This window comes from Microcaecilia unicolor, chromosome 4 (genome assembly GCF_901765095.1).
Source record: "Microcaecilia unicolor chromosome 4, aMicUni1.1, whole genome shotgun sequence".
Lineage (NCBI taxonomy): Eukaryota > Metazoa > Chordata > Amphibia > Gymnophiona > Siphonopidae > Microcaecilia > Microcaecilia unicolor.
Genome location: NC_044034.1, coordinates 23,278,344 through 23,298,591, shown reverse-complemented (window position 1 = coordinate 23,298,591; position 20,248 = coordinate 23,278,344). Strand labels below are relative to the sequence as shown.

General features: G+C 44.8%; 1 protein-coding gene across 2 annotated transcripts in view; it reads right to left on the bottom strand.

Moving 5' to 3' along the window:
• FCHSD2 (FCH and double SH3 domains 2) overlaps positions 1-20,248 on the bottom strand; it is a 324,668-nt gene that overhangs the window by 118,254 nt on the left and 186,166 nt on the right. For both annotated transcript variants that reach the window (XM_030200031.1, XM_030200032.1), the window contains exon 9: positions 11,873-11,995. In XM_030200031.1, the coding sequence (XP_030055891.1) occupies positions 11,873-11,995 (123 nt within the window). The remainder of the gene's footprint in view (positions 1-11,872; positions 11,996-20,248) is intronic.

The window sequence follows — 20,248 nt, the reverse complement described above, 5'->3', positions numbered from 1 at the left end:
TGAGGGGGGAAGTGCTGGGAGCGAGGGAAGGAGGTCTGGAACTGAGGGGGGAAGTGCTGGGAGCGAAAGAGGGCTGGAACTGAAGGGGGCAGTGCTGGGAGTGAAAGAGGGCTGGAACAGAAGGGGGCAGTGCTGGGAGGGAGGGAGGGAAGGAGGGCTGGAACTGAAGGGGGCAGTGCTGGAGGGAGGGAACGCTGGAACTGAGCGAGAGGCTGCGCTGAAGAGAGGGAGGGCTGGAGCTGAAGGGGACAGAGGCAGCACTGGAGGAGATATTGTTACAATTCGATCTTTCGGCGGCATTTGATCTAGTGGATCCTAGAATTTTGTTGCAGCTGCTTGAAAATACTGGAATTATCGGAAAAGTGCAGAACTGGTTTAAGACCTTTTTCATCCACTCTTACACAGTTAAAACAAAGGATGGTTTATCTTCCTCTTGGAACAACACATATGGACTCCCACTGGGTTCTCCTCTGTCTCCATTGCTTTTCAATGTTTTATTCAGATCCTTAGGTCTCTTGCTGTATAATACATTTTTAAACTACATTTACGCAGATGAGATTTCAGTTTTAATTTCATTTGATTCTATTCCAGCAACTGATCCCACATTAATTCAACAATGCATGTCACTAATAAATAAGTGGACGTTTTCTCGTAAGTTAAAATTTGAATACCAACAAAACAAAATTCATACGTTTTAATATGCATCCAGAGAATATACCAGGGGCGTATCTGCGTGGGGCCATAGGGGCCTGGGCCCCCGCAGATTTCGCCCTGGACCCCCCTACCAAAGACCCTCTCCACCTCCCCTGCCCGCCCGCCACCAACCCGTCGCCGATCTTTGCTGGCGGGGGACCCCAAGCACCCGCCAGCCGAAGTCCTCTCTTCCGTGCAGGACGCAAGTTTCAACGCTTCCTGTTCTTCTGAGTCTGACGTCCAGCACGTACAACGTGCAGAACGTCAGACTCAGAATTTGGAATTCAGTCTGACGTCCTGCGCGTTGTACGTGCAGGACGTCAGACTCAGAAGAACAGGAAGCGTTGCAACTTGCAGCGGCGCAGCCTGCATGGAAGAGAGGACCTCGGCTGGCGGGGGGTTGGGGTCCCCCGCCAGCAAAGGTAAGTGACAGCAGTGGGGGAGGGTGTCATTGGTGGCGAGGGGGGGGGTCCGGAAATGGCGGGGGGGGGGGGGGAATCGGGGGCGCCGGGGGGGGGGGGGGGGCTAAAATGTGCCCCCTCCCTCTGGCTCTGGCCCCCCCTACCGCCCGAGTCCAGATACGCCCCTGGAATATACCAAAATCAATTACCATTAATCAAGTTACCTTCGAATTTTCTACAGTTATCAAAATATTAGAGGTGTTTATTGATAGTGCTCTAACCAAAGAAAATGTTTTCTTCCTGATGAAAAAGCTGCGATACGTGCACAGCTATTTTGAAGATCAATTTAGAATCCTGGTTCAATCCCTCTTAATCTTTCAATTGGATTATTGTAATCTAGTATACTTAGGATGTAATAAAACTCTAATAAGGAGACTACAGACGATTCAGAATATGGCAGTCCGACTAATTATTGGATTATCTAAATTTGAAAGTATCACTCTTAGCTACTTAACATTGCATTAGCTGCTTACTGAAGCCAGAATACATACCAAGCTGGCATGTTTTCTTTTTAAACTTCAATGTGGTCTGGCACCGGATTATTTATATCCACATTTTATGTTTACTTTTGCTTTGAGAACAAGACGTACTGGTACAGTAGGTTATTCTTTTCTATCGCCAAAAGGGAAAAAAAGAGGTTATATTCATTTGAATTAGGTTTGGCCTTTCAAGCGGCAACACTACGGACTATGATTGCATCTATTTTTCAGTCTTCTCAGTCTTACCATCAATTTTAGGAAAAATATGACAACTTTCTTGTTTCAGAAATATGCATCCAATCCTGTATCCCATCCTAAATGCTGAATCTTTCATTAACTGTTCTTCATTCTAGTTAAATATATATATTTCCCCCAATTGTCGAATCTATCATTAACCATTCTTCTTCCCAGTTAAATGAAACTGGCTTCTTATAAATTGTAACCCGCTTAGAACTGTAAGGTAATAGCAGGATAGAAAACTGTTTTACCATTACCGAGGGTTGGAAGGGTGGGTAAGATGCTGCACGCGGATGGCACATGGATACAGAGGGGGAAAAGCCAGACATGGGAGAGAATATATGGACACAGAGGGACGATGCTAGAAATGGGGGAGAATAGGAACATAGATGGGAGATGGACGGACTTGGGTGGCATAGGGACAATGGGGAGTGATGGCTGGACACAGGGAGAGGGGACAGAGTGCTGGTGATGAATGCGGGAAGATGGTCACAGGGGAGATGCTGGAAAGGGAAGTATAGGGGACACAGAGAAAGGAGATGCTGGACATGAGGAAAGATAGGTATACAGACATGGAAGATGAATGCGGGAAGATGGTCACAGGGGAGATGCTGGAAAGGGAAGAATAGGGGACACAGACAAAGGAGATGCTGGACATGAGGAAAGATAGGTATACAGCATGGAGAAAGAAGAAATGTCAAATGGGCAGGATACTCTGGCGAGTGAGTTGAAAAGGCAGAAGGAAACAGAAACCAGATCTTTCAATTCTGGAAGGCTGTTTGGAATATTATACAAAAAAACTTTGCACATAACTGATGACCTGACTTATTCAATTGTAATTTTTAAGTCCGTTCATGCAACTTTTGATTTGACCTCCCCGTAATCAAAACTATTGGACATTCTCACGGCATATTTTGCAAAACTGGAAAAACGCACAGTTGCTGAATATTCATTTCTGGTGGAATACAGTCCTGCAGCATCAGAAGTTTGAGCTCGCCATGGCTGCAAAAAGTCGGATGATAGTATCTAAGAAAAAAATTTGGTCTATTTTGGACAACTACCTCCAAACTATTCAGGCCACACCTTAAACCAGTACAAAGGACTTATTTGTTAAACACCTGGATGCTTTCCCCTCCTTTTTTCTCTTCTTTCCTTTCCCACCTGTTGTGTTTCTTGCTTCCTATGTTTTTCCATCATTGTTTTCCTGTTATTTGTATTCTTGGAAATTAATAAAATATTTGGAAATAGAAACAGAAACCAGAGACTGGGACCAATAAGATTTTAAAAATAAAATGACCAATTTTTTTTTTATTTTCTATTTTGTGATTACAATATGTCAGATTTGAAATGTGTATTCTGCCAGAGCTGGTGATGTGGTTAGGGCCCAGGAAGAAATTTTGGAGGGGACACCAAAGCCCACTACCAGGCCATGCTCTCTTCAGCTGTTTAGGGCTCTCTTTGACCAGGGGGCAATTACCTAGTGTGATCTTTATATTTTTTGCATGGTATAGAAGGAAATGCATCTCTATTTTTTTGGGTGTGGCTTATTGGGGTTTTGGTTTAATATGTGTTTATAATTTTTGGTCAGCTATTATGTATTTGCCATTTGTGTTGTGTGTGTGTGCCCGAGGTATTCTGTTAGCATGCATTTTCTATATAGTAGTATTTTGGTTTGTTAGGGTTTCCCAATAGTGGAAGGGATTTTTGTGAGGGGGAGGGAAGACAGGTTTTTTTTTTTTTTAAATCCTTGTTCTGTATTAGTTGTGATTTATAAAACAGTTGTACAGAATAGCACGAAGCCTCTTCTTGCTAAACTTCACTGGCTTCTGATCAAGGAGCGCATTGAATTCAAATTTGCACCATGGTTCACAAAGATGCGTATTTTCAAAGCACTTAGACTTACAAAGTTCCATTGTAACCTATGCAACTTTGTAAGTCTAAGTGCTTTGAAAATGAGCCCCTTTAAAGTCATCAACGGGGATGTCCCAAGTTACATACTGAATATGATTGACTTGCCAGCCAGAAATGCTGACCCGTCCTCAAGATTATATCTCACCCTACACTACCCCAGCTGGAAAGGCTGTAAGCACGGATCTATTCAGGCGTCAAGCTTTCCCTTCATCAGTGCGCAACTGTGGAATGCACTCCCTAGAGACATAACCAGTCTGAGAGACTACCTTACCTTTCGCAAGGCATTAAAAACGCACCTGTTTACCAAAGCATTTTCTCCAGGAACAATGTAGAACTATAGCCTCTGCCAGCTGGCATACGTGGATCCTGATTATTCCTATTCTTATGCACTGTTATATGTAAAGTATCCTTTCTTTCTTGCCCTTCTACTCTACTATTCTCATTTGTATCTGATATCACCCGGAGTCCTCTCTCTCTCTCTCCGGTTTATGTAAGCCACATTGAGCCTGCATGTTTGTGGGGATAATGTGGGGTATAAATACATTAATAAATAAATATTGTTTCTTTTTATCCTTTAATAAAATGGATTTCAATATAAAACCATAACTGTTCGAGGCTTCTGTGGATGGGTAAGACAAAGCTCACGGGGACGTGGACAGAGCACACGGGGATGGGGCGGGGCAGAGACAGAGTTTGCCGGGATGGCAACAACTACTACTAACTAGCATTTCTAAAGCGCTACTAGGGTTACGCAGCGCTGTACAATTTAAACATAGAAGGACGGTCCCTGCTCAAAGAGCTTACAATCTAAAAGACAAGAGAACAATCTAATCAAGGCTCGGGGGGGGGGGGGGGGGGGGGGGGCGTCCCCGCATCACTCTCTAGTTTAAGCTTCTATAATAATTCAGCCTGTTCAGTTTCCCAATAGGCGTATTGATGTTCTAGGTCTGACTGCAATATTTATTGTGATGCATTATCCTAGGTACGGTCCTTGCTGTGTTACTTCTCTAAGTTAGTGGTGTTATGGTAAAGTAGATTAGCTCTATAGGTCCTGATTGATTTTTGTAGGCTTTGCATTACAGACACAGTATGCTTGGGACTAAAAAGGATCTACATTTTTATCGAGATTATACCAAAATCAACTTTTTTTGTATACCTTTTTTCTGCTTTCCATCCGTTCTTAGAGAAATAAATATAAGACACTGTTATTTTCGGGGAAACACGGTAACATCTACAATGAAAACATTTAACATTTATACAGACGTGGAAGCCACTTGGGTACACAGGTGCAACATATTTAGTAGCTCCTGCTTAACCGAGCTCCGTACACAGATCACCCATCTAGGAGATACGGCATGAGGAATGACTCATAACATGGCCTCCACTCACTGATATTCAGACATGCCACTGAATCAGGTACCACGGAGGTAGAAGATGGATCTTGACATGAAACAACATCTGCTGTCTTTGTGCCACCAACAGAAACATATCGCACAGTTCCAGGGGATGAGACCTAAAAGGGGAACAGAAACGAAGAAACCAGAAAGGGAGAGCATCTGGAACGATCTGGTAGGATTAAAGGAAAGAAAATTATCAGGTAAGACAAGTTTTCCATCCTTGCCACCCATACCAGTTCAGTCCAGACTTAACAGGATGTAGCAAAGTAGTCTCCCCATTAGGGTGGGAGTGACCCAAGAATAATAGATCTGTGAAGGCTGCAAAAGACCTTATAAAATAAACCGTGAGACTCGTTTACAGTTGGAGATAAGACGCCCTGGGAATAGGACAATCATGACCTGCCATTAGACCATAAGTGTCAGACTGGGAGCTGGGCCATACCAGCAAGGAATAGTGTTCCAGATCAGCATCAAGTGGGCACTGACCGTGAAAACAGACTCTTCACCTCTCCCATGAGAGACGCTGAGGATCAATATTTATTTATTATATTTGTATCCCTCACTTTCCCACTAAAAGCAGGCTCAATGCGGCTTACATAGTAATAGGTAGCACAGAATTTTGTTATGTAAAGTAGGAAATTAAGTATAACATAATAGAAGGATGGATGGGTAGTAAATGGATGGGTAGGTAGGTAGAGACAGGTGATAGAGAGAGGAGGGTAAGGTGGGAGATAGATTCTGGGTCAATGTCGTTTTCTCTTCAGTATATGTAAGGTAGATGGGTTCATGAGATTAATCTGGGTCTTTTGGGTAGGCTTGTTTGAATAGATGGGTTTTTAGTGCTTTTCTGAATGGTAGGTGGTCATGGATTGTTCGGATAGGTCTAAGGACAACGTTCCATAGACGGCTGCCCAGGAAGGAGAAGTTGGATCCATAATAAGTTTTGTACTTGAGACCTTTACAGCTGGGGTAGTGCAGGTTGAGGTACTTTCGTGAGGGATACAGACAAGTTTCTTGCTGGAAGGTCAACCAGATTTATCGTATAGTTCGGAGATTCTCCGTGTATTATCTTCTGGATTAAAGTCTGGGCTTTGAAATTGATACGTTCTTTGACTGGGAGCCAGTGCAGTCTTGCACGGAGAGGAGTTGCACTCTCAAAACGTGATCTGCCAAAGATGAGTCTTGCTGCTGTATTTTGGGCGGTCTGAAGTTTTTTTTTTTTTAGGATATAGGCTTCACAGCCTAAGAAAATACTAGAGAATAAGTCCCAGTAGAGAGTCAATGGGGGGGGGGGGGGGGGGGGGGGGAGTGACTGGGAAGTCCCTGGGTGGGAGGAAGCCCAGCCCATGGGGAGTGTGTTTGGGAGAGATATAGTGCCCTGCTCTGTAGAAGGAGGAGTTACAAAAGGGAAAAGAGTAGTGGGAAAGGGTTTTGGTTGCCTGCAACACCTACCAAGTGACCCAAAGAAGGAGAAGGGGGGAATCCTGGAGTGCCACTTTGAGACTGGGCTAGAATTGAGGAGCAGTTATCATCTCATTCACAACAACAGGTGAAGGAGTCAGAGCTTCGGGTGGATTGGGAAATATAGCCCGTAAGCAGCGTTCAGGGCAGGGTGTAACCTGCTCAAGGTAGGGTGCTGCCTTGTGAGATATTTATTTATTTACAACATTTGTATCCCACATTTTCCCACCTATTTGCAGGCTCAACATGGCTTACACAGTTTTGTTAACATTGTCGTTCCAGGATATCAGATACAGTTAGTAATGTGCAGAGATTAAGTAAAGGAAGAAAGAAGGGAGTAATTAAGGTAGGTATAGAAGGTGGGCTTTCATAACTGAGTGGGTTAGTGAAGTGGATTAGTGAGGTTATAGGTTCTCATTGTAGGCCTTATTGAAGAAGTATGTCTTCAGAGATTTGCGAAAGATACTTGTTTCGTCGATTGTTTTCAGGTCTGTAGGTAATGTATTCCATAATTGCGTGCTCATGTAAGAGAAGGTAGTGGCATGCATCAGCTTGTATTTCAGTCCGTTACAGCTGGGGAAGTGCAGGTTGAGAAATTTGCGGGATGATCTTATGGCGTTTCTGGGAGGTAGGTCCACAAGGTTTAGCATGTAGCTTGGGGCATCTGCGTGAATGATTTTGTGTACAATCGTGCAGATCTTGAATGCAATGCGTTCCTTAAGTGGGAGCCAGTGTAGTTTTTCTCTTAGGGGTTTTGCACTTTCATATTTAGTTTTTCCAAATATGAGTCTGGCGGCCGTATTCTGGGCTGTTTGGAGTTTTTTGATAGTCTGTTCTTTGCAGCCAGCGTACAGTGCATTGCAGTAGTCCAGATGACTTATTACCATTGACTGTACCAGGGTACAGAAGATGTATCTCGGGAAGAAAGGTTTTACACTTTTGAGTTTCCACATGGAGTAAAACATCTTTTTCGTCGTGTTCTTCACGTGGGTACACCTGCAGAAGGAGGACAGCCATAAGGGTCTGTGCCTGGTGGTAGCAAATAAGTCGGTGGAGAAGAGACTAGCCCTGAGGTTACATCTGGCGAACAGGATAGACATGCACAGGGGTGCTTGTGAATATGTAAATAGCCCTAAAAAAAAGAGAAAAGGAAACAATCTCCTGTACATACACCTGGGAAGAAAGCGGTCTAGGTGTTCCCCACAGAACGGAAGAGTTATGAGAGTGATTTAAGTAAGAGTGCTGTGAAGAAGCATTGAAGAGTTGCCTGCTGCAAAAGTTAAATAAAAGTTAAGATTTGTTGTAGTTCCCGGACTGAAGAGCTGAGTGGAACTCAGAACTGGTGAGAGAAAGACCACTGACCCACGCCCAGCACGACTAGAACTGATGTGTGTGGTAACAGTGGCCAGAGTGTGAGCAGAAACTGTAAAGTCTTTTCTGTGGCCCAGGGCCGGAGCTAGCACACAGGTGAGACCTGGATTACATAAGGATGTCCGTGCCCTCAGACACACACACGAGACCCCACCAGGCCTGGCCTTGAAAACACATCGAAAGAAGCAGGAAAACTGTTGACTTTAAAGAACAAAGGATGCATTGCTCCCAACAGTGACAGAGATGTGCCCAGAAGGAAGTATGAATTTGGGCTCCCTGGTCGAAATGGAGCTGTAGCTTACCATAAGAGGACAGGCAAAGCACACCCATTGCGATGACAAGAAGGAAACTTTCTATTTTGCAGAAGAGATGTAGCTGTGGAGCCCAAGTTCAGAGTTGGAGAGGGATAGAAAGGCGAGAGAGTGAGGCACATACTGAAAAGGAGCCTATTGCATTCCAGAATTGGAACCCTGCTCACCCAACAGGGGAGCTGTAGGACAGAAGCGTAGATGGCTCGGAATTCCCCAAGTAAGGCTAGAGCCAAGCCTGATGCGGAGGAAAGAATATCAGCACAGGATGCTGGACTTGATGGACCTCTGGTCTGTCCCAGTATGGCAGTACTTATGTAGAACGTTTCCTCCTGCTCCGTAAGAGGTCATTTCTCTTAGTTAGAAAACATAACTTAAATTCTTAAGCTTGGTGGCAGGTGAACACTGACCCAACTACTCGCTTAGAAAGGAATTTACTTCTCAAAATTCAATCATGTAAAAGCGCCTGCCACACTGCACAAGAAACTGTAGAACCAACTGAGCCATAAGCTAGCTCAAGCAATCTGCGAAAACCATTAACAAGTGGAAGAACACAATATGGCAGGTTTTTTTTTTTTTTTGGGGGGGGGGGGGGGGGGGGATGCAAAATAAAGACAGCACAAGCTTGCTGTCAAATTTTGGATGACACACCTCCCGGCACTTGAAGACACACTAGCGTGTTCCAACACACTGGTTGAAAACCACTGCCACGGTAAATTCTAAGTTGAGCAAACACTGGTTTTCATGAGTCTACAAACAGTTCTGCCTTTCAAGGTATTCAAATTATGGAAATTAATCAGGATGTTGGATCACATAGAGGCAAATATACCTCATGAATATTCAGTGAGGAAGATCTGAGAACCAAACTCATCTGAAGCACTAAAGGATCACAATCTGCCGTCCCTAGACTATCAGAATAGTGCTCCGAGTTTTGATTTTTTTTTGCCTGCTGCCAAGTAGTAATGGGGAAGGGGAGTTTCTGGGACACACTGGTACAAATGTTATAGAAAAACAACATTCTGTTTAAAAGGAGTCGTGTTTTGCAAATGGTATATATATATAAGTGTGGCAAAATAGTATTGGCCACCAGTGGCTAAGTGTTTCAATACAGCTGACAGTCATCAGGTATTAAAAAGTTTAATTAAAAACTGTGGACTGTGAGCAATCTGAAGGCATGACTCTGGAAGGAAGTAGAAAAAATGTGAAATCATGTTATTTTGATAATACCGCATTTGTTACATCCATGTATAAACTGATTTTATGGACATGGAGAAAATGGCGTTAACTTAGATTTTTAAAAAGCTAAATGTTTCAGGAGATTTTGGAGAATTATTATTATTATTTTTTATTCTGTAGTTTGATAATCCACTTACGATTTTCACAGATGCTCTTGCAAAGAGCAAACAGCAATGTACTGAACTGTAGCTGGAGGTATAATTGTGGAATATCACCCATGAAAAGGGTTCTGGTGATGCGGAGGGGGAGGGGGGGTTAATAATAAAATGTTTCCAAATGAATTTTAGAAACACTGGTCTAATTACTCTTACTATCAAACATATAAACGGCGAGTGACCGTACTCACTCGCAAATGCGCAGTAGAGACCTTCTCTGCCCCGCCCCCACGTCAATACGTGATGACGGGGGGGGGGGGGGGGGGGCGGAACACAGAGGGTCTGTACTGCGCATTGCTGAGGGAGGGACACCGCCGTCTAACGCTCCCCCCACCCGAGTCGCCGCCGCCACCCACCTTCTACCCGGTCGGGCCCTCACTCCACTATTGAAACAGCGAGGGTCCGGGAACGCAGCACTGAGCTCTGCTGAGCTGCCGACATCGCCCTTCCTTCTTCTTCTCTGCCTCTGTCCCGCCCTCGACGACGTTACGTCACACGAGGGCGGGACAGGCAGCTGCAGGCAGAGAAAAGAACGAAGGCCGACGTCGGCAGCTCAGCAGAGCTCAGTGCTGCGTTCCCGGACCCTCGCTGTTTCAATAGCGGAGCGAGGGCCCGGCCGGGTGGAAGGTGGGTGGTGACGGCTCGGTGGTGGGGGCGCGAACTCGGAGGGGGAGGGCCAGCGGCGAACTCGGCGGTGGGGGCGGGCCTTTCAACCCCCCCTTCCTATAATAGCCCGTTTTTACGGGCTCAAAGTCTAGTATACTAGAACAGTCAAAACGGTTAATTAATCTGGTTCTTTACAAATTTTTGCTTGCCATTATAATTGGCTTTTCCCATCCATATGCTACCTCTCCCCGGAATTTATTTTCTCAAAACATGCATTCAGACTATATTATTTACTATATCCATGACAAAGTTCGTCACCTTTGCTGTTTTAAATTTGAAAAGTTATGCTATGCTATGTAGCAGAGTGGTAATTAGGGCCCCGTTCACTAAGCCGCGTTATAGGCGTGTTAACATTTTTAACGCGCGTTAACCATGTACGCGCATTAACTGTGTACACGCCTACAATATCCCCCCATAGGCGCCTACACGGTTAGCACGTGCACTAATTGTAGGCGCGTTAAAAATGATAACACGCCTTAGTAAACAGGGCCCTTACCTTGATAAGTGGTATATCAAATGATAAACTTCACTAATAATGAGAGCTATAGGGTCAGAGCAGGGGCGTAGCCAGACCTTGCGGTGGGAGGGGGGCCAGAGCCCAAGATGGAGGGGGCACATTTTGGTGTGCCGCCCCGCTGCCGCCGCCCCACCACCCCCTCTCTGCTGCAAATACCTTGTCTGGTGGGGGTCCCGAAACCCCGCCAGCTGAAGCCTTTGTCCAGCGCCAGTCTCCGGCGCCGCTGCGTTGCCTGCCCTGCTGTCTCTTCTCCTCACGTCCGGCACACTCCTTTCAGTGAAAGTGAGCATGCTCAGTTTCACTAAAAGGAGCATGCCGGACATGAGGGGAAGACAGAGCAGGGCAGGCAACGCAGCGGTGCCGGAGACTGGCGCTGGACCAAGGCTTCAAGCTGGAGGGGGTTGGGGACCCCCGTCAGCAAAACTAGGGGCCCAGAAGAAATTTGGGAGGCCCAGGCCCCCGTGGCCCCACCAAGCTACATCACTGGGTCAGAGAATGAACAATAAAAATCAAGTCAACTCTTCCTGAATATCTTATTTATTTCAATTGAAACCCCCCTTCTATTAATATGCTCAGAGTGGTACACATAATTAAAATAGCATATTAGAAAAGGTAGTATATCAAGTTTTAAATAAACGTAATTACAACAGAAATGATCATGTAAAAAACTATATAGAAAACAAAAGTCAGCTGACCTAAGAGAGGAGGTCAAGAAAATGCTAAGACCCAAGTCGTCACCATTTTCCTAAAAGTGATAAAATCCATTATTGTCTGAATCATTTTGGCAAAGGAATTCCAAAGATCTATTTCGAGCACTTGATCAGCTTGTTCCATTTGACATGGAACCATATTCTCGCAGACAAAACTTTAAAATATAAGCAGTGCTGTCCACTCATGTTAATGCTTTGCTAAATTAGGATTACTGCATATACAGCTGAGCGACTCCTGTAAGTAGTAAGTCATTTGGTAAAATATCTCACCTTGTTTGAAGTTTCCAATAAAAACTGGAACGTGTTCTGTATATTTTGGCACGTCTCCAGTTCAGTCCTGCAGAATGCCATCAAGTAATCCTTAAGATGGTCATACACATTGCCATCGAGAGCCTGTGGATGGGGAGAAGGAAGCACATGAGCATGGTAAGTGCTGCAAACATCCACAATATCACACTAAAGCTCCAACAAAAAAAAAACCAACAACAACAAAACCCTCAAAACAACAAACAAAACCTTTCCAAAAGTATCTAGTCTCTATGTCTGGTATCAGGCAAATGCTTTGTGCCTATTGTATATATCCCATAGAAAATCAGTGATTACAGAGGAAAAACTCTGGAAACACTCTTACAAGTGAATACTGGAGTAAGCCATGACCTTCAGAACATAGTAACATAGTAAATGACGGCAGATAAAGACCTTATGGTCCATCCAGTCTGCCCAACAAGATAAACTCATTTACATGGTATGTGATACTTTATACCCGAGTTTGATTAAAATGCAATAAGCTGGATGTCTAAAATGTAGCACCTAATTCTGATACTTCCCTGTAGACCCCCCTCTTATCCTAGCTTGAGGCACTTGAGTGGAGGAGTGACCTAAAGGTTGGTGCAGTGGTTTTCAGACCTGGGAACTAGGTTCGATTCCCACTGCTACCTAATGGTTGGGCAGTGGGTTGAGATCCTAGGTTGGATTACCACTGCAGCATCTTACGACCCTGGGCAAGTCACTTAACCTTCCCATTGCCTCAGGTACAAATAACCTTAGATTGTAGGCCTATTAGTACTACTACTAATAATTTCTATAGCGCTACTAGATGTACTCAGCACTGTACACATTATAAGCAGGTACTTTCTCTGTCCCTAGAGTGCTCACCATCTAAGTTTTTGTACCTGGGGCAATGGAGGGTTAAGTGGCTTGCCCAGGGTCGCAAGAAGCTGCAGTGGGAATTGAACTCAGGTTGCCAGTTGCCAGGATCAAAACCCGCTGCACTAACCATTGGGCCACTCCTCCCTCCCATTTCTGTCCCTATTAGGGACAGAAAAGTACCTGCAAAAATATATGTAAAACACTTTGACTGTATCTACAGAAAGGCAATATATCAAGTGTGGAATCAAACATATAAACGGTGAGTGACCGTACTCACTCGCAAATGCGCAGTAGAGACCTTCTCTGCCCCGCCCCCACGTCAATACGTGATGACGGGGGCGGAACACAGAGGGTCTGTACTGCGCATTGTTGAGGGAGGGACACCGCCGTCTAACGCTCCCCCCAACCGAGTCGCCGCCGCCACCCACCTTCTACCCGGTCGGGCCCTCGCTCCACTATTGAAACAGCGAGGGTCCGGGAACGCAGCACTGAGCTCTGCTGAGCTGCCGACATCGCCCTTCCTTCTTCTTCTCTGCCTCTGTCCCGCCCTCGACGACGTTACGTCACACGAGGGCGGGACAGGCAGAGAAGAAGAACGAAGGCCGACGTCGGCAGCTCAGCAGAGCTCAGTGCTGCGTTCCCGGACCCTCGCTGTTTCAATAGCGGAGCGAGGGCCCGGCCAGGTGGAAGGTGGGTGGTGACGGCTAGGTGGGGGGGGGGGGCGCGAACTCGGAGGGGGAGGGGCAGCGGCGAACTCGGCGGTGGGGGCGGGCCTTTCAACCCCCCCTTCCTATAATAGCCCGTTTTTACGGGCTCAAAGTCTAGTCAAACATATAAACGGCAAGTGACCGACTCACCTGCAAATGCGCAGTACAGACTTCCCTCTCTGTCCCGCCCTCGCGTCAAGATGTCATGACGTCAGAGAGCGGAACAGAGAGGGAAACGGAGTCGGACGCCGCTGCTGCCGCCTGGAAACGAACATCGCGCAAACCAACCTCCACCCTCCCCCCCATCCCCGCCGCCGCTCCCGCCCCCCCTCCGTATCGGGCCCCCTGCACTGACCTGACAGCGCCTCTCACCTCCGTGTGGAAGCACTGCAGGCAGCAGCAGAGCGATCTGCTGCTGCCTGTAGCGCTGTCACACAGAGGTGAGAGGCGCTGTCAGGTCAGTGCAGGGGGCCCGGCACGGAGAGGGGAGGGGAGGGAGCGGCGGCGAGGAGGGTAGCTGGACATGGGGTGAGAGCAGGGCAGAGAGGAGGGTTGCTGGACATGGGGGGAGGGGGAGGCCAAGGGAAAGAGGAGGGTTGCTTGATATGGGGGAGGGGGGAGGATCGGTGGACAGGGTGAGGCCAGGGGAGAGAAGAGGGCTGCAATACTCGCCCGTTTTTACGGGCTTAACGGCTAGTAAACATATATTGTTCCCTGCAACTGCTCACTAAACCATACTGTTTTGTAATTTCAAGTGTTAATGGTTCACTATCTTCACAGGACCCTCTAACAGTATAAAATCCAGATTGTTCATTTTAGCAGATTGTGAACACGGTTTTCAAACTGTACCATTACAAACCATACGATGGCACTACAGAGCACTGAAAAGCAGTAAATATTTTTCATACAGTTCTGTAAATCTATCCACCACTCTGTGCTGATGTCAGATTAAGAAACATTTTCCAACAAGCAACATTTTTACTGCAAGTAAAAAGCAAATTTGTAAAGTTATTTCCTGTCTACCACTCACTGTGCAGCCTTCAGCAAGTTACTTAACTCCCGAGGTAATTTCTTTGCAACATGTGAACTTTAACCATTTAAATTATGCTTTTAATTTGTGTATTATTTTTACACTGCTTTGTGCAGCTTCTTCTTGGGACCAGGAACGTGGATTATAGATCAAATCTTGTGCAACGTTGAGCACATAGATACAAATACAAAATAGTCTTATAGTCTGTATATATCACAAGGTTCAATGAGGATAATGTTAATATGTGTCCCAGCTTGAGACCTATCCACTGGAATAGTGGTGGGCCAAGTTACATAGCTTAAACAGCTGAAAAGCACTGACTAGGCCTGATAACCATGGAATGGGGTTTCGCTGGAATTTAGGGAGGGGATGATCAACAAGATCCTAGAAGAACAAACCCTCTGTACACCTCCGTGGGCAAGGGTCCTGCGGGGGTCTAGAGAGGGGTAATTAAAAACAATAACAATATAGAAGAGAACAGATCAATCATCGGGAAAAACATAGTTACATAGTAGATGACGGCAGAAAGAGACCTGCATGGTCCATCCAGTCTGCCCAACAAGATAACTCATATGTGCTACTTTTTGTGTATACCTTACCTTGATTTGTATCTGTCATTTTCAGGGCACAGACCGTATAAGTCTGCCCAGCACTATCCCTGCCTCCCAACCACCGGCTCTGGGACAGACTGTATAAGTCTGCCCAGCAATATCCTCGCCTCCCAACCACCAGCCCCGCCACCTGATCTCAGCTAAGCTTCTGAGGATCCATTCCCTCCGAACAGGATTCCTTTATGTTTATCCCACGCACGTTTGAATTCCGTTACCGTTTTCCTCTCCACCACCTCCCGCGGGAGAGCATTCCAAGCATCCACCACTCTCTCCGTGAAAAAATACTTCCTGACATTTTTTTTTTAGTTTGCCCCCCTTCAATCTCATACTGTGCCCTCTAGTTCTACCGCCTTCCCATCTCCGGAAAAGGTTCATTTGCGGGAATTAGATAATATGATAATAAGCAGACCAGAATTATACAGAAATTATGTATTTTTACTCAAATATTTCATAAAAAGTTAAGCCTTTAAACATTTTCTAAATAGAGAATAAGAGCCTATTTTCTTTATAGTAATAGATATAGAGGGGTATTTTTAATATTTATTTGTTGCATTTGTATCCCACATTTTCCCACCTATTTGCAGACTCAATGTGGCTTACAATATTACATCATGGCAGGCGCCAATCAAGAGAAGATAAACAATTGGTTACAAAGAAACATGTGTAACATAATGGATATAATCAATTCAGTAAATCAGAAAACAGACAAACTATCAAGTAGTGATGCACTGGAGTTCCTATTATTGATTATTGGATTCTATATATGGCGCCTTAATTTCCGAGCGGAAATCAAAGCGTATTCTATAATAATGCATGTAACTTAACTGGTAAACTAGCTAATCTGCGCTGTTAATTGGATGTTAGCAATTATCAGCACTAAATGGCATTAAGATCTACACGCATTCTGTAACGTGGTGCACTTAAATTCTAAGTCGCATAGTTGAAAAGGAGGCGTAACCCTGTTTCTAAAATCTGTGTGTGCTGTTATAGAATACACCCGCTCTGTAATTTAGGTGTCGGGATTTAAGCCAAGTAAAACGTAGTGTAAATTGCTGCGATTAAATCTGGTCACGTTGAAAGGCACTCAACGTATTCTATATTACTGTGCACCCTAGTCCTAGTATTTTTGGAAAGAGTAAATAAGCGATTCATGTCTACCCGTTCCATTCCACTCATTATTTTATAGACCTCTATCATATCTCCCCTCAGCCATCTTTTCTCCAAGCTGAACAGCCCTAGCTGCTTCAGTCTTTCCTAATAGGGAAGTCGTCCCATCCCCTTTATCAATTTCGTCGCCCTTCTCTGTATCTTTTCTAAATTCTACTATATCTTTTTTAAGATGCGTTGACCAGAATTGCACACAATATTTGAGGTGTGGTCGCATCATGGAGCGATACAAAGGCTGCACGACTAATATTCCCCCAGTGTCGTTATGCTCACATTAGCCATCTCCTCAAGTCACTTCACTGGCTTCCTATCAGTTTCCGCATACAGGTCAAACTCCTCTTATTGACCTATAAGTGCATTCACTCTGCAGCTCCTCAGTACCTCTCCACTCTCATCTCTCCCTACATTCCTCCCTGGGAACTCTGTTCACTGGGTAAATCTCTCTTATCTGCACCCTTCTCCTCCACTGCTAACTCCAGACTCCGTTCCTTTTATCTTGCTGCACCATATGCCTGGAATAGACTTCCTGAGCCGGTACGTCAAGCTCCATCTCTGGCCGTCTTCAAATCTAAGCTAAAAGCCCACCTTTTTTATGCTGCTTTTAACTCCTAACCCTTATTCACTTTGTTCAGAACCCTTATTTTATCATCCTCACTTTAATATTCCCTTATCTCTTGTTTGTCCTGTTTGTCTGTCCTAATTAGATTGTAAGCTCTGTGGAGCAGGGACTGTCTCTTCATGTTCAAGTGTACAGCGCTGTGTACGTCTAGTAGCGCTATAGAAATGATAAGTAGTAGTAGTAGTAGTATAACATCCTCATTTTTGTTTTCCATTCTTTTCCTAAACATATACATAGGCATGGATTAAATGGGACAAAGCCAACATGGATTTAGTCAAAGAAATATGCCCCCCCCCCCCCCCAGACTGCTACATTTCTTTGAAGAGGTGAATATACATGTAGACAGAGATGAGCTGGTTGATACTGCGTACTTGGATTTTCAGAAGGCATTTGACAAAGTACCTCATGAATGACTCCTGAGGAAATAAGAAAGTTATGGGATAGGAGGCAGTGTCCTATTGTGGATTAAGAACTGGTGAAGAGATAGAAAAAAAAAAAAAGAGAGTAGGGTTGAATGGTGAAAATTCTGAATGGAGAAAGTAGTGGAGGTCCCCAGAAGTCTGTTCTGAGGTGATTAAATTTGCTGATGACGCAAAGTCGTTAAACTACAAGAGGATTGTGAAAAATTGTTAGAGGACCTCATGACACTTGGAGACTGGGCATCCAAATGGCAGATGTCATTTCATTTGAGCAAGCGTAAAGTGATGCATATAGCGAAGAGGAACCCAAACTACAGGTATGTGATGCAAGGTTGTAGCTCAGTGTTTTTCAACTGGTGTCCCGCAGGAGTTAGGCCAGCTTAGTATGTGACGGAATGGAGTGTAGCTTTTAAGTTTCCTTGTCTCAAGCAGTCAGTAGCAGCGATTCATACAACTTGCTTGCTCCAACCCCGGAGCCTTCTCTCCGACTTAACTTCCTGCTTCCGCATAGGCGGGAAGTGTCAGAGAAAGCTCCAGGGTTGGTATGAGCAAGTTGCTTGAATCGCTGCTTCTGCTGCCCACTAAAGACGACAATAAAATTAAAAGGTACCCGGGAAGGGGGGGGGGTCAAGAGAACAAGGGGAGATGCTTGGTCACCGGTTGGAGAAGGGACAGGAGAGAGAGATGCTGAACTATTTGAAGGTGGGGGAAGAGAAGGTAAATACTGGACTACCTGGGGAGGGAGAGAAGTTAAAATGCCGGACCATGTATGGGTGTGGGAGGGGAAGAAGGTAAAATGCCGGACCATGTATGGGTGTGGGAGGGGAAGAAGGTAAAATGCCGGACCATGTATGGGTGTGGGAGGGGAAGAAGGTAAAATGCCTGACCATGTATGGGTGTGGGAGGGGAAGAAGGTAAAATGCCGGACCATGTATGGGTGTGGGAGGGGAAGAAGGTAAAATGCCGGACCATGTATGGGTATGGGAGGGGAAGAAGGTAAAATGCCGGACCATGTATGGGTGTGGGAGGGGAAGAAGGTAAAATGCTGGACCATGTGTGAGCTCCCTTAACCTCTGGACCCTAGGTATGTTCCTAGTTTGCCTACTCTGCCCAAGGCAACAGATATTAGACAGCATTACACATACGGGAAATGGTGAAGTTTACAAGGCAGTAAAAGCAGCAATATTTAGGGATACTGGGAGAGGTGTGGGGTAGTTTTTGGGGGTGTGGCAGTTTGCACAGTAGTGGGAGAGCTGACCGAGATTGGATTTTGGGGGGTGGGGCAATCTGTAAAGGTTGGACCAGTTTGGAAGGGGTACTTTTAGAGGTGGGGCAGTTGCAAGGGTAGTTTTTCTGAGAGAGGTCATTTTGGGGATAGTTGTGAGGTTGTGGAACAGTTTTTGGGGGGTGGGATCATTTTGTGGAGGGGTGAGGCGGTTGTGGGGGTTAGGTCGAGGAGGTTCTGAGAGAACAAGGAGAGGGTGTTTGAAAGGGGGGAAATCCCATAGCTGCTACGTTTCACTGTAGATAGGTTTCTATGCTACAGAACCTGGAACTACTTCTCCCATTGTAATGCTCTAGGAGGGGACATTTCTCTGGAACCCCCAGTAGATCTGGCCACTTTTTTTGTCTTTTTACCAGTATTTTAAATATGCCAAGTTTCATCTCACTGTTAAATTTTTTTTTTTTTTATATTTCTCTTTATTAAATTTTTAACAATCATAATAACTCTTATGAGTGTTTACACAAATAAGTAATACAATAAAGAATGAAAGATAAATTCAAATCTAAGGTTTCATTTCTATCGTCCACAATACTATTAAGGAAAGGATCCAAGAAAGAGAAATTAAACAGAGGCAAAACTAATTAAAGAGAACATCTTGTCCCAAGTGGTCACTCTAAGCTGTCATACAGTATTACATATGTGACTAAATTACCACATTAACCTCCTCTCTACTTATCAGGAAATCCTCCAACTGATTGGGTTCAAAAAACTGGTAGGATTTAGACTGGTGCAATACTCTACATACACAAGGAAATCTTAACAGGAAATTAGCACCTATTGCAAGCACCCTAGGGCGCAAGGTTAAAAATACCTGGCGTCTCTTTTGTGTATCCCTAGATAAATCCGGGTACACTCTTATCTTTGAACCCAAAAATAAAGAATCTAGATGTCTAAGGGAAAGTCTGAGCACTGCATCTCTATCTAATTCCAGTGCAAAGGTAGTTAACAAGGTTGTTCTTTGAGTTATCACCTCAAGTGACGATTCAAGAAAAGTAGTGAGATTCATTGCCTCCTCCTTCTGGGCTTGCGAATTTTCCTTTACATCTTTAGTGTTTGTTTGCAAATAAAAAGCCCGAGTTATTGGAGGCAATGAATTCTCAGACATACCTAATATCTCAATCAAGTATTTCCTAACCATTTGCAATGGAGTAACAAGCAGTGATTTAGGAAAGTTTATGAAACGTAAGTTCAATCTTTTAGAGTGATTTTCTAAGTACTCCAATCGCCTTGAAGAAAAGTTCTTATCCTTTAGAAAAGCTTGACCCTTAAGCTCAACCTTCTCAGTTCTTTCAGTCAGAGCTTTAACTTCAGAGGTATGGAGATCGTTAGTTTGCAGTTGTACCAGCGCAGTCTCAACTAAAGTCTTAATTGTCTCAGTATTTTTTTTAACCAGAGTTTGTAGTGTGGAGTGCATGTTGGAAGTTAAGTCCCACAGTGACTCTAAGGTCACTACGGCTGGTTTTTCCGTTTGTCCCGTTAAAAAATCCGGGAGGGGAGCTTTAACAACCTGGTCCAGAGTACTCACTGTTTTAGATCTTACTACCGGGCTGGAATTAAAAACTGGTTCACCCAGGTTGCTAGCGTCCAGTTTTCCTTCTGTCTCCAGCAAGTTCCCTCTCCGTTCACTCCGTTCTTCTCCTGGGAGTAGCGTGGTAGGAC